The sequence below is a fragment of the Lucilia cuprina genome, chromosome 2 (assembly GCF_022045245.1).
Source record: "Lucilia cuprina isolate Lc7/37 chromosome 2, ASM2204524v1, whole genome shotgun sequence".
Taxonomy (NCBI): Eukaryota; Metazoa; Arthropoda; class Insecta; order Diptera; family Calliphoridae; genus Lucilia; species Lucilia cuprina.
This window is the reverse complement of record NC_060950.1, coordinates 48,558,446-48,573,990: the sequence shown is the minus strand read 5'-3', so window position 1 is coordinate 48,573,990 and position 15,545 is coordinate 48,558,446. Positions and strand designations below refer to the sequence as shown.

At 35.6% G+C, this 15,545-nt stretch overlaps 1 protein-coding gene across 4 annotated transcripts in view; it reads left to right on the top strand.

Annotated features, from left to right (window-relative positions):
- Nucleotides 1–2,949: 2,949 nt before the first annotated feature.
- Nucleotides 2,950–15,545, top strand: part of LOC111686206 (serine/threonine-protein phosphatase PP2A 65 kDa regulatory subunit) — a 79,599-nt gene continuing 67,003 nt past the window's right edge. For all 4 annotated transcript variants that reach the window (XM_046945253.1, XM_046945254.1, XM_046945251.1 and 1 more), the window contains exons 1-4: nucleotides 2,950–2,967; nucleotides 3,033–3,107; nucleotides 3,173–3,310; nucleotides 3,365–3,706. In XM_046945253.1, coding sequence (XP_046801209.1) covers nucleotides 2,965–2,967; nucleotides 3,033–3,107; nucleotides 3,173–3,310; nucleotides 3,365–3,706 — 558 coding nt within the window. In that variant the 5' untranslated portion in view covers nucleotides 2,950–2,964. The remainder of the gene's footprint in view (nucleotides 2,968–3,032; nucleotides 3,108–3,172; nucleotides 3,311–3,364; nucleotides 3,707–15,545) is intronic.

Sequence of the window (15,545 nt, the reverse complement as noted above, 5' to 3'; positions counted from 1 at the left end):
CGGAAAAAAAAAAAAAAAAAAAACTTATGTTTTTAACAAAGAATTTAACGCCAAAAGTTAAAACAAAATTAAACATTTTAAAATTCATCTTGTTTATTAGGTAGATAAGCAGAGTAGGCATTTTTTGCACTCGTGAATACAATTTTATTTATTTCTCTCGTTTTATTTTTTTTTATTATTTTTTTATTATTTTTTATTTTTAATCTCGCGAGATCTATTTTTTTAAACTCTTCATTTTTTATGTTCACTTCATGAGCGATATTTTTTAATTTCTCTCACAAGAGATATCAAAATAAATAGAATTTGAATAAAACTAACATACAGAAAATGTGTGCACGAAACCCGGTTTAATGGCGGTGGTAAAAAATAAATTTAGTAAGAAGTATGTACGTACATATGTATGTGAAAAGTGGATGTGTGTGCGGAGAAAAAGGGTTTGTGGCGACAAACAAATGTTTTAAAAATAAAAATGTTTATTTGCAAAACAAAAACTTGCATATATGATGCAATTATGATGTTACATTAGAAAAAATACTAATATTAAAAATTTATACAATATTATTATTTTTACAAAATACAAAAATTAAAAAAATTCAAAATATTATTGACCTGTAAATTGTTATGAAAAAAAAACAAAATAAATTGCATCAACAAATTGTTTAATACAAAAACCTAATTGACACATCGTATGTTCTATTTCTTACTTCAATTACAATAACAATTGATATTTCTATTTGCACACGTGAACAAAGATCGTAAAAAGCCATAAAACCATAATGAAATTTCTGGAAATTTACCACATTTTAAAAATTTATGAACATCTACAGGCAAACATAACTCTTTAAAGTTTACACACGCATATACATAAATGCACATGTATGTTTACACATTCACACATAAAAAAGTTAATTTTCATTTTCTTAAGATTTACAATATTATAAAACTCATGAAATACTCTTTTGTACTCGTTTCATGAGAGAAATTTATTTTCCGCTTTTTAAATTTAAATATCACTGGTGAGATTTATTTTTAAAAGTCACGAGAAAAAAAGATAAATTCACAAGAAAGTAAACAATTTATTTCGCTCGAATTAATATCACTTGAGAGAGAAATCAATTTGAACGCTCTTCCTATTCTGTAGATAAGTGTTTAGGAATTAATACTAGCATAGAGATCATACAATATAACCCATGAAATAAAACAGAAAGTTTTAAATAAGGAAAACAAAATGTTTTTTTTTATATTTTAATTTTTAAATAACCTACCAAATAATCAATATGAATTTATTTCTTTGAACTTTTTGTGTTAAATTTTATTTGACGATCAAAAAGCAAATTGCAAACAATATTTAGATATCGTAAACGGTTTATTCGTTGGAATCTTCCAAAAAAGTTGTAAAGGAAGCGGAGCTTAATAAAATTCTAACGTTGCAAAAAATATAATTTCAATACGTTACCAAAAAGGTGTAAACCATAAATAGAACTTAAAACACCATTCGATTTTAGACGACACGTATTATACACTGCCGAATTTTACAACTATAGAAATATCGATTTATATTTATATTGATTTCTTCATTCCGTTTGTAACACATCGAAATAGTGGTCATAGACCCATAAAGTATATATATTCTAAGTCCTTATTAAATTCTAAAACGATCTAGCTATGTCCGTCGTCTGTCTGTCTGTTGAAAACACGATAGAGTCTGAAGGGAATTAGCTCTATATATAAGGTTTGTTTGGTATTCAAAATGGACAATATCGGTCCACGTTTTCGGATACGGGCATATCTGTTTTAACAATACGAGTATAGCGATAAAATCGACATAAAAAAGTTTAATATGATCCAAAATCTCCCTACCAAATTTTATGAGGATCGGTCCATAATTGACCCTACCACCATATCAGGTCTCCTTCAAAATACGAGTATAGCAATTAAATTTAACATAAGTCCCTGTGGGTCGGTCCATAATTGACCCTACCCCTCATATAAAGTCCCCTTCAAAAAATTACATCATTACTGGCTTAAAAATACGAGTATAGCGATGAAATTCAACACAAATAAGTACCATGCGAGCCATAATCAGTCTATAAAATTTAATGTGGATCGCTTCATAACTGATCCAACCCCTATATAAGGTTCCCTTCAAAAAGCGACTTTAACGCTCAATACTTTCCTAAAATACGAATAAGGCAATGAAATTTGACATAAGTCTCTTACGAGCAAAAATCTCTCTAGCAAATTTTGTGTGGATCGGTCCATAATTAACCCTTGCCCCATATAATGCCGTCTCCACATTAATACTTTAACGCTCATTATTGGATTACAAGTACAAGAGTGTAAAAATGAAATTTGACATAAGTAAGTTTCTTACAAAATTTTATAAAAACTGTCAATAATTCACCCTACCCCTCAATAAGGTCCTATCAGCAAATTTGACGAGTAATATTACCCTGCTGTTTATCGGAGAGCATTCCTTTTACGGCGTACGGTTTGGTGGTGGGTAAATTAGATTTGGCATAGCCGAATATAGCACTTGTTTGGCATCAATCCAATTTGTCCAAGTTTTTATGAAAATAAAACAAAATAAAGTTTCAAATTTTATGAGACGTAGATCTCTTTTATTTAAAACCAAATATTACCTCGTAGAAGGTTTGCAGGTTTTTTATGTAAAAGATAATGTGCACGTAGTGCTTGTCGTAGACAACATCAATATCTTAAGACCGTGTAAAAAACAGGCTTAATTTGGTGGCAAACAATATTTAAGTACCGTTAACGGTTTACTCGTTAGAATCTTCCAGCAAAGATGTATAAAATTGGCATTAGATTCTAACGTTGTTAAAAATAGTATTATTCATTAAAAGGAGCAATTACCAAAATGCAGCTCTCAACAAAACTCGCTTAAACAGCACTCTTGTTCTTGAAGTGAAAATTTAACACATCTACCTTTGAACTAAACCTAAAATGGTACTTTACTACCAAGCGTGAAACCCGCAATTATTTAAAGTTAATACTAATGACAATAATTTTAGGATTCCGTACGACTTTTAGCAGTAGAAGCATGTGTTAGCATTGCGCAGTTATTGCCTCAAGAAGATGTGGAGCATGTAAGTAAATTTACGATTGTTTGTACAATATTAATATATTAAAATGTTATTAAATATATTTATAGTTAGTTTTGCCTACATTACGTCAATGTGCTAGTGATTCGTCGTGGCGTGTTCGCTATATGGTTGCTGAAAAATTTGTTGACTTGCAGAAAGCAGTGGGCCCTGAGATAACACGTGTTGATTTGGTTCCCGCCTTTCAAGTAAGAATATAGATTATTATTAATATCCTAAACTTACATTTATTTTTATTGTAGTATTTGCTAAAAGATGCCGAGGCTGAGGTTCGTGCAGCGGTGGCTACTAAAGTTAAAGATTTTTGTGCCAATTTAGACAAGGCAAATCAAGTACACATTATAATGACTTCAATTTTACCTTATGTTCGCGATTTAGTCTCCGATCCAAACCCACATGTAAAGTCTGCATTGGCTTCAGTTATAATGGGATTGAGCCCAATGCTTGGGGCCTACAATACTGTTGAACATTTATTGCCTTTATTCCTCATTCAGTTAAAAGATGAATGCCCAGAAGTGCGTTTAAATATTATTTCCAACCTTGATTGTGTTAATGATGTAATTGGAATTCAGCAGTTGTCACAAGTAAGATGCTTTAATTAAAATTACACTATATATTTAAATATCCATTTTATTTGGATGTGTTTTATTTATTTTTAAGTGTCCAAAACTGATTTCTTTAAAAATGTCACCGTTAAAAACGCACAATGTCACGCTAATGTTTATGAAGATAAATATTAAATATGTTTTTCTTATTCGTTACGTCGAAACATATTTTTTATAGGGTTTTCAATCGATTGTTTTTGTTGAGTAATAATTTTTATATAATTATATAATATATAAATTATATATTATATAATTATAGATAATATTTAATTTTTTACAAGATAATATTTGGTCCTTTTATTTTAATTTAACACCAGTTAGTTTGACAAAAATTATCCGTTCCTACGACAATCGATTTTTCGCACCGGAACGACTCGGAGTTCAACGAACAACGGCTTTAAACGTGCCGCGGTACATCCAAACAAAATTGATTTTTTGGTCACCAGTACATTATCATACAGTTGTGGTTATATAATTAAAACTGTGGTTATATAATTAATACTTTCGATCAAAAATAGTGTGCCAAATGGAATTTAAAGGTTGGTACTCGGTTTTCAAGTCGTGAAAAATGTTTATCAACTTTTACAATTTAAATTGAAAAATTATTTTTGTAATTTTTTTAAAACTTTTATGAATGAAAATTGCATCTAAATTATGAAATATCGCTTAATATATAATAGATATTAGACGGCACATGGTCTCCAATAAATAAAGACTTGTAACTAAACTTTTATTTAAAATTTTAATTCAACTCTAGAGTCTATATTATTTCATGCAATTGGAAAATTGTTGCTGAAATACTGTTAGAAACGTTTCATTAATTCAGCAACATTTTTCCATAAACTTTTCATTAAAATTTTTTTGTTTTTAAAAATTAAAATTAAAAATTTTAAATTTAAAACAAAATTAAAAGGTTGTATAGCTTGGGCTTTTATCTTCCTCTAAATATTAGATTTATGGTTGCTAATTCGTTACTCTTTCAGTTGTTAACTACGGTTTGGAAGTTCATTCTGACTGAGGCTACTTTTAACATTTTACAAGATTAAGGATCATTAAGGACTAATTTTGTATTTTCCCACTCTATTCGTTCGCCTCAGATTGTTATAGACAGAATTTTGAGATCTTCATATGAACATTCATTTGTGGTCAGAGTTTCTCGAATCAGGAATAGACTACCTAACAATCTTAAAATATTCTTATTTAACTTGCCAAAAGCTTAATTGGTTTTCTCCGACTTCTTATCCTCCGAATTGTCTTAATGTTCTTTGTTAGTGGGATGTGTACATTTTCTTTTTAAATTATAATAATAATATAGTTTAATTGTTATATTATTTTTATAACTCTTATATATGGCCCATAAGGGCACGGTAAAAGAAAAGGAAATAAAATGAAATTTCGTGAAATTTTGAACAGAATACCAAGCTTAAAGGCTGGTACTCTGTTTGAAGTCATGGTTAGGTTGATAGGAGGATGTATATTACATCAAAACCGAAGAAATACACCTAGGCCGCAATCGGGCCTCTTGTGCGCTCCTTATCATGCGAAAAAAGAGGGAACTGAATGTATTATTTTACAGTGTTTAGAAACTCATCATTAGTCAGGAATGTCATTTCCGGAATAACATCACTTCCAAGATACTTGGATCTAACTTCGACGAATTCCTGACAGTGGCAAAAGTGCTCCAGAGTTTCACTGCCCTCTTCGCATGCTCTACATACGTTTGAATCCGCACATCCAATTTTGCATAAATGTGCTCGTAATCCTGTGTGTCCTCTCAGAATACGTACTATTATACTAACTTCAGACTTGTTAATTTTGAGAAGATTTATCGGCTTTGGTGGAGGCCGTAGTATTTTGAATCCTATGTACCGATGGTCAGAAAAGGAGTGCTAGTCCGAAACTCTCCAATCCTGAATTTCGTTTATAAGCTCGTCTGTCCTCTGCGATTGGTGTTTGTACTACCCCAAGCTACAAGGTGGGAATCGGCATCACAACCTATTACAACTTTCTTATTTTTCCTTTTTGCCTCTTCGACCAGTTTCATCAGCTCCGACGTTGGTGGTAGTGTCGGAGAATCGAAAGGCAGGTAAACAGATGCAAGGTATATGTCGCCACGACCTTCCTTTAGCACCGATGCATTCGATGTGGATAATCTTGTTAAGAGGAGAAAACATAAGTTCTTGTGACATAAGATACATGTTCTTGGTCGAGACCCTGTATCAGCGTAGAAAAGATGGAAATTTACGTGATTTAATCCTGAAACTTTGTTGCGAATTGTACAAGGTTTCTGGATTAAAGCTATATGTATCTTGCATGTGTTAATTTTAGCCATCAGAGCGTTGGTAGCCGTCTCACTCCGATGGAGGTTCATTTGGATAACCGCAGTCATTGTTATCCATTTAAATTTTCTGCTAGCGAGTTAGTGATCACCTCCCCGCTCGTTGGATTTGACTCCTCCGTGTAACCTGAAGTGGATATTGATGCAGTGGGTACCATTGATGGCAGGGTCCTCATCAGGCATATGAAGAGTAGTCATTTTCATCGACACTTTCCTTATTTTGGACAGCATTACTGCCTTTTGGCGAGTGAGTGATTTCCTCCTCACTTTTAGTATTTTACTCCTCCAAATTACCAGTACTTGCTAATGATGCTTTGGGTATCGTCTTAGGTGTTTTAGTGTTCTTATCGGGGCCGGTTTTGACAGCCCTTTCAATCGGCGCTTCGCCAATTTTGGAAGGGCAGCAGCACCTTCTTTTGTCGAGTCAGTGGTACCTTCCTCGCTTTTAGAATTTGACTCCTTAACGTTATCTGTATTAGCTACTAATGATGTGGTCTAAGGTATTTAGACCACATCATCGAAGCTTGTTGTAACAGCCCTTCCAATCGGCATCTTCTCAATTTTAAATATGAATATATGGAGTCTTCTTCGGCAACTTTGGCGTATGATGGCTGCTATTTTCCTTTTCCACTTTCTAGTCTCTATTTCCTCGCTTTTCGGGGCTTCTTTTGAGGTACCCGTACCTTCAAGGTTGATTTCCCCGACATGGTGGTTTTCGGAATATCTTTCTTGGCGTTGTCACCCTTACTCTCAGGATTCTGACTTGAGGTTCCTTTGAGTGAAGTATGGCTTGGCTTCGACTGTGTATTAGATGACGGGAGTCCTTTTTCTTCTTAGGTTTATTTTCAGTTATCAACTCTTCGGGAGACCTGATCCTCTTTGCCTCAGATTTTGAGATAAAGTCCGATTTTTCATTTGAAGTGTCATTGGATTGACTAACTATGATTTCCTGAAGCATCTTTTTCAACTTCCTCCTCTGTGCTCCAGATAGTCTTTTCTTAGTAATAGGTAGTCTAGCTATGCTATCACTCAACTGTTTCAACATTTGCTCTACTTCATCCTTTCTGGGATTTGCTATAATGGTGTTGTTATTATCATCTGAGGATTCAGAGTCGGAACCCTCACCTATATTTAAAGGCTGAGGTAGCTTAGAGCTTTCTCCGAGAACATCCATCTCTTTCACCCCTATGTTTTTGTCAATGGCATGCTGTACACTTGACGCATTGTCCGCCACGGAGGCCAAGGTACCCACCTCCCTAGTAGTATTTTGCTCATGATTGCAGGATGACGACGACACGTACTAGGTTATTTAGGACCTGCACCGTATCATTCATCTTCTTATTTTCCATGTTTTTTCCATTTTTTTGTTCCGCGGGAAATATAATATTCTCAGGTGGTGGACAATCTCTCTCCCTCAGCTTGAGTCAACTAAGACTGGGGGAGGACAGGTCCATCACCACCCCCTATCCGCCACCCGGGGACGCGCTCGAAATGTTTATAATGTTTATCTACCTAGGGATTTAATAAAATTTGTCGTTTTTTATCGCTTATTTAAGTAAACAAAACCAAATGTTTATGTTTTGTTTGGCAAATTTAAATTAAAAAAATTAAAAAGAAAAAAAGTCTTTAAAATAAACTTTTTATTAAAATTTCACGTGACCTATCTAGAGTCTATATTATTTCATACAATTGAAAAAATGTTGCTGAAATGTTGTTAGAAATATTTTACATATTTTTTAACAATACAGGTTAGGTTAGGTTTGCACAGGTAGCCAATGTCGGCTTTACTTGATCCATGTTGATCCCTTTGTAAAAATACCTGTAAGAAGAAGAAAAGAGAAGAGAGGGAGAGATTGAGACCAATGCGTCTGGCATGGTTCCCAAATTTACAGTGGCCAGTGATAATCGATATCAGCCTACTTAACTGCGGTCTTTGGAGACCAAGAAGATATTTAGATCTTTGAGGATCCATTTGTGGCCACAGCACTCTACATGTTGCGCACGTATGTTCACGCGACCATTTGTCGCGAGCGATGCAGAGGCATTTTTCACTGATTTGCCTCTTAATTGCAAGTAGTGGTATACCGCAGAACTGATCTATGTCCATGCTGCTGAGCATAGTGCCAGCTCTTGCCAATGTGTCAGCAATACCGTTGCCATACGAATTCCCATGTCCCTTTATCCAAATTAGGGTGATGTTCGAATGTCTCGCCATCTCATTGAGAGACGCCCGGCATTCATGGACAATTTTGGATGTGGAGAACACACCAGTTAGGGATTTAATAGCAGCTTGACTATCAGTATAAATTCTGATATCCCTATTAGATATCCGATAGTACCTTAGCCAATTTACAGCCCTTCTTATCGCCGATATTTCAGCCTGAAGGATACTGCATTCATCATTAAGTCGGAAAGAGATTTTCGTTCCAAATTCCTCAATGAAAATGTCTTGGATCCGTCGGAAACAATTAATTGGCGGAAGGAGAGATTCCTCAGACTCCGAAGAGATAAGATATTGGAACCTTCTCACTAGAGACGGTACTGGAATACAATAATCAACAATATACTGATTATCCGATATAAGATCCATGATCCTAGCATGGCCTATGGAGCATTGATTCCACTAGCCAGTTACACTCAGTCTGGCCGCAGTTGACATAGCCAATTTACGGACCTACCAAACCCAGCTCGAGATAGAGATTGGTAGATAGATACAGGATTGACGTTATTAAAAGCGCCTTTTATATCAAGAAAGGCGACCAGTGAATAGTTTCCATACCCCATGGATTTTTCAATATGACCAACGAGAGTATGAAGAGCCGTCTCAACAGATTTGCCCTTCGTATATGCATGTTGAGAGGCAGAGAGAAAGGATTTATCTATCGAGGTCCTAATGTGGATATCGATTATTCTTTCCAATGTTTTCAGCATAAATGATGCCAGACATATTGGTCTGTAATCTTTTGCCTTAGTGTGTGAAGTTTTACCCCCCTTGGGAATAAAAATCACATTACACTTGGTCCATTGAGTAGGAATGTATGACCAAGAGAGACAGGCTGTGTACAAGATATATATTGTGTTGAAGATCTGCAGGAATAATACCATCAGGGCCGGGCGCTTTGTAGGGATCAAAGCTTTTAATTGCCCAACGGATAATGTCATTTCAATAGGCACGTGGGTTACAGTCCGCATTGAAGTTGGAGAGAAATTAGTCAAATCACTTATTGGAATACAACCAGGAAAGTGAGTATTAAGGAGAAGCTCTAAAGTCTCCTGACTACCTGAAGTCCAGCTCCCATCCATTTTCTGTATATAGCTAGGAACAGAAGGGGACTTGGACAAGATTTTACGGAGACGACTGGTTTCGGAAGAGCTTTCAATATTGCTACAGAAAGCCCTCCGTTTCGCCGAACCAAATTTTTAAACTTATTAACGTTTGCCTTATAAAGGGACCAGTTACCTGATCTCTTAGCCTCGTTAAAAGACCGGCGGCATGTCCTTCTTATGCTCGCTATGTTAGGACTCCACCACGGTGGTTTGTCCCTTCCCAGGCCACTGGATAGTTTGCAAGATCTCTTCGTGGCAACGCTCAGAGAACTAGCAATCCAATTTGCAGCCAAATCAATATCCCCTATGCTCTGTACCGTCGGAGCAGAGGGAAGAATAGTACTCAGAGAAGCTTTATGCCTCTCCCAATTTGTTTTCCTTCTATTTAGAAAGGGTTTTGAAATTTTGACCTGGACCACTATGTCAAAGTCCAGGTAGCGGTGATCAGAGAAGGAGCAGTCATTGGAGACATTCCACTCTTTGATCAATTCTATATAGTTTGTACTAATAGCTGTAATATCCAGAACTTCCTTTCTGTTTGTCACAACAAAAGTAGGTTCTGAACCTCTATTAACGACTGTCATATTAAATTCTAATAAAAAGTAAACACTCACCTCTACTGTTGGTGTCTGAACTGCCCCAGACACTGTGATGAGCATTAGCATCAGCGCCAATTATCACATGAACGTGACGCCTATTTGCTTCGCGCATTAAGTCTCTGACAAGGTCTTTTGGCGGTTGTTCACCATGGTCATGCGCCATATAGCAGCTAAGGAGCCAGATGGTGGAGTTTCCGGTCTCAAGTGCCGCCGCTACCGTATCCTCATCACTGTAATCAGATAAGATGAAGATATCTAAATGGTTTTTGGGCAGAATACAGGCTCTAATATTTTTAATATTACCTGCAGGATTTGAAAACAGAAGTTTGTAACCTCTGAGAGATAGTCCAAGGATTTTGCCGTGGTGGGTCCACGGTTCTTGGACCAAGATGAGCTCCTCCCCTCTCTCAGCCAACCGGAGGAGCAAAGCAGCTGATGCTGCTTTGGAGTGGTGAAGGTTAATCTGGGTTACCTTCACCATCTCCAAGATCAGGATCGTACACGACAGTGACGTCGACGTCCTCAGGATCGGAATCCTGCGAACTGTCTCCATCCTCCGCTAACTTCAGATTGCCAAGAAGCTCACCCATCATACCTGTGGTAGACTGGGAGTCTTCTTGGTTCTCAGAACCAGCGGGATCGTCGGCCTTTCCATTATCCTCTTTGGGCGGAGCCTCCAGTTTAGAACCAGAGGCGGCGGCGCTGCGTTTGGCGTCACTGCGATAAATGCGAAGGGATATACTATCAAAGCCATAGTAAACTTTACCTCCGCATTCACGCAATGGCGCCAATGTTTCCTTATTAAGGACCACAGTTGCCTTTCTAACATTTCCCATCGGGGCGGAAACCTTCACCACCTTCCAGTCATGGGTAGGTAGATGAGGATTTCCGCTTTGTAGGAACGCCAGAATTTCCGCCGGGTCATGTGGCTCAGTTGGGATGGTGGCAATTGATCTCGGTCTGCGAGGAATTTCGCTTACCGGGATCACGTCCAACCTTGCACCTGGCCACACTTCCCCAAGGGACTGAATAGCTAGCTTGAGCAGAAGCGCAGAGCGCTCATTTGAGCAAGCTAGCAGCTTAATGTGACCCTGGTACCAACCAGCATCATAATTTTCGGGAGCGGGTCCTGGATTATCCTTGAGGATCTTCCAGTACACGCCTAGCATCTTCTGACGGATAGTCCCCCACTTTTCCTGGGAGATGGCTCCGTCATTGTTTCTATGGTCAACAATAGCCCTTATTAGTGGGTTTCTAGCCACTTCACTGAAAGGCCTATTGATGACAATGGTTTGCGCCTTTTTTGACGTTTATTCGGCTGGTCGTTCGGCATAGAAGTAAGGGTCTCCTCCTCAGATCGTTGCCGTTTAGGCGCCTCGGCAGCAGGTCTAACCACTTCTGCCTCAGCTGGAGGATTGGAGCCCTTTAGCCTAGCCAGGAGGCTTTTCGCCCAATCGAGGGACGATTTCTCGTCTCTCGTTAAAGCATCGCTGGGTTTGGCGCCATGACGCTCAACGATGCGCTCGGTCCGCCGATGAACAAAAGCCCTTCTGGAAGGTGTTTTATGCCTGGGGGAAGACTCTAGGGATACATTGGAAGAGCCTGACAACGAGTTCGACGACTTTTCCAATGTAGGGGGAGGTACGGCAGAGGAATCCGACATCAGGGTCGACGATTCCACATTTTTGTTTGTTGCATTTTTGGCCTACTGCCAGGACTATAAACTGCCGTCCCACTGGGAGCAAACAGACCATCAAGCCGCCCAATCTGGAACAGACGCTTGATGGATTTCAGAACTTGCACACTTAAGTGCGTGAATCAAATGATTCAAAACGGACTATCTGTTGATTGCCCTGTCTCAGTGACAGGAGGCGCAAATCAACATATCGTTACTAACAGACCGCCCAATGTGGGAAACAGACATCTGTTAGGTGGGAGGGGAAGTTCTTAGTTTCGTGCTCGTCTCATGACCCGTCTGACAAGGGTGACCCCTAGGAGGCAGCTAGCTCAAGCAAAGCTGTCTCCGTCAGCATGGCCCATGAGATTCATCGCACTTAAGCCTTCACATCGCGACAAGATAACTACCCTTCGTGAAGGTTTAACAATACAAACAGAGTACTAATTTAGAAACATTTTTCCATAAAATTTTCATTTCATTTGTATGAGGTTTTTAAAAACTTCACGTGAAATTTTGAACAGAATACCAAGCTTAAGCAAATAATAAAAATAGAAATGTAATTGTTTGGTTAAAACTTTAATGATTTAAAGTATTCTCTTTTAATTCTCATTGAGTTTATAAAAATAATATACATACTATAAATATTTCTAGTTTTTTTTTTTAAGTTTTCGCAGCCCGCGAAATGAAATGTATTTTTATACCCTTAACCTATTGAATATCCAGTAGTACCTAAGCCAATTAAATGTCCTTCTAATCGCAGAAATTTCCGCTTGTAGGAAAACTCTGCGATGAAGGCCACTTTTTTACGGTTTCGAGATTCTACCAAATGAAACATGCCCACACCATCAGACTTCCACCCCCATGTTTCACAGTTTATTTTACTTGGTGCTTTTTTAAGCTTTTATAAGGGCGGTGTCAGTAATATTCCTTGCCATCGGACTGAAAACGATTAGTCATCGTTTCATCGGACAATATAACCATTTTCCAGTCATTAACACTCCAATTTTTGGGCTTCTTGCTAAATTTAAGACGATACTTACCATCTCTTTCCGAAAGTAAGCACGATCGACCTTTCTTAACTTCTGGTTTGCTTATATTTTTTCTTTTTCGCACTTGGGTTTCGGTGGCAAATTTCTAACTTCTTGACAATTTGACGGGCACAGTAATTATTTTTTGCCTTTTTGACCATTTGTTTTTCCAATAAACTTGATTTATAACATTTAAAACCAAAATGTGAACATCCGGAATATATTTTTATAAGGGATTTTAATTAGCAATTGGGTCAATTATCAACTAATTCCTAATAATAATTTCTAATAAACTATTTTTGTGAAATGCATATATCTTAATACCTTTATTTTTGGGTTTTAAACGATTCATTGACAATGAATATAATTCACTGTAAGAGCACGCAGAGAAAAAACATGGTTGTGTTTAAAGTTATGATTGTAGTCTAAATATATTATCGTTATTGTAACAATTTTAAAATATCATATTTTGATTAAATACCGTCAAAATATTTCATCTTGATATCTTTGTATTTATCATAATATTGTTATTCATGATCATATTATGATCCAAGGTGATAAAAATTTCGTTTTAAATATATATCGAAATCAAAATAAATTTTATCGAATAAAAATATATATAATACAAAGATAATATATTTACAATACTTAACACAATTCGCAAATTTCAATTTGCCGATTTATTTGAAATATTAGTTCATAAACAAATTTAAGTATAATTTCATAAAAATACTAGTATTTTTAAGCCTGTCATTTTTTAAAGCAAGCATTATGTAGAGGTCATGTCAAAATGTAAACCGATCTGCAACAATCTGCAACAATAGTTCGGTCCTATCGCACATTTAAGAAACTGACAGACATGTTTGAGAATAAGGACCTAGAAAATTTCAGCGTTACAAATAAGATCAAAGATTTATAGTCGAAACTAGATAATTAAAATTAAATGTTTCACTTTTCTTAGCCTTTTTATCACTTTCTGGTTAACTGTTTTTCAAATCAGCCGAAAAAACGAACAGTTAAAAAGACGTTCAGTACATTTTACAAAAAGTTCGGCGTTCAGTATTCGTCAAAATTTCGCCGAACACCGAACATTCGTTCGGACACTAATAATCATTTATCACCATTTTTAAATATAAAAAACGACCGTAATAAATTTCAAATTCTTAGAATTTACTAATGATGCACCGCGCGTTAACTTCTTTTCCAAAAGAACATGCGCATTACATTGCATTTTCTTGTTATTTATACATATTTTTGTTTACACGTTTTTGTGCATTTTCGAAAGTAAATACACGGAGTAAAGCAACATATCCTCAATATTCATTCTTTCGTTTGAATATTCATGTTCAAATGTTTGAATAAAAGAAATCCCGAACACGTTATTTTTATTCTTTTGAGATCATACATACAAGGTAGCCATGCTTTCGCATTGTGAATACATACATGCTTTATATGAGCATGGAATATACAGTGTCTCTCATAAGTATTCGAATTTAGGTATAATATGAAAAGAAACAAAATTTAATAATATATTTTGTATGCAAAATTAATAAATTAATTTGTTAAATTGTCTAGACAGTCCTTAGCTTTTTTAAACTTTAAAAATTCACATTTACTTAAATTAATTTAGCTTTATTTAAAAAAAGTCCATAAAATTACCTCACAAAAGTATACGAATTTTTTCTGTATTTCATATTTGACTATATTATGCGAAACACAAAAATTAGAATCGACTGTTTTTTTCGCTAAAAATTTTTTTAAGGGGTAACTATCAACCGAATGGATATATTTTGGGACCATATGGTCCACAATTTTGGGGCATTTTTTCATGTAATATCATTAAAATTGCGATTTTTGGCAGTATTTGTATTTTTTTCAGCTTTTTCTTAGAGATAAAACCAAAATTTGTTATTGGGATTTAATATACTCTTTGGGGTATCTAAACATTATATATTTTGTTACAAGAATCTGTATTTAAACCTTCCATGATATATTATTGGAATCATTCTTCTATTGCTAATTCAATTTATTGGAACTCAAGTCCATTTTTATAATACTAGGGTTAAAAAATTTCGGGGAAACTTGTCTTCTATATATTGTTTTAGATATCAGCTGTTATAAATTTTAAGTTTCCAAAATAATGTGGAAGTGTGCAACTCCAAAGCATGCCTCGCAGAAACGCCATTCAATATAGTAGAATCATTCCTTTAATAACCAATGGCCTCTAGGCTGAATGTCACCATATCATTATGGTCTAACTCAAAAATATTGATATCTGTTTAAATATTATCTAATATGGTCAAAATAAACACAAAATTTTTGACATACAGTGTTGTTGTAATGGGCAACAAATCGTGAATGTTATGAGTAGTAAAAACTAAAATCTACTGTATAGGATGACGTTTTGTTAAGGCATGTTTGGAGTTGTATACCGCTACGATGTCGTGAAAATTTAAAATATTTCAGTGCTAATATCTACAATAATATATACTAGCCAGCTTTGTCGGAAAATATCGATCCTAGTGGTACGAAAAGGGACTTAAGATCCAGATAATTCAATTAGAAACAGGAATATATAAAATCCCAATATAAAATTTTAGTTTTCTCTCTTAAAAAAATTGAAAAAATGGTAAATATGGTCAAAAATCGTAATTTTAATGATATATATGAAAAGATGGTACACATGCCCCGAAATTGTGGGCCAAATTGGCCAAAAATATATCCTTTCGGTTGATAGTTACCATTTAAAACTATTTTAAGCAAAAAGACTATTCGATTTTATTTTTTTTTGTTTCGTAAAATATGGTCAAATATGAAATACAGGAAAAATTCGTATATTTTTGTGAAG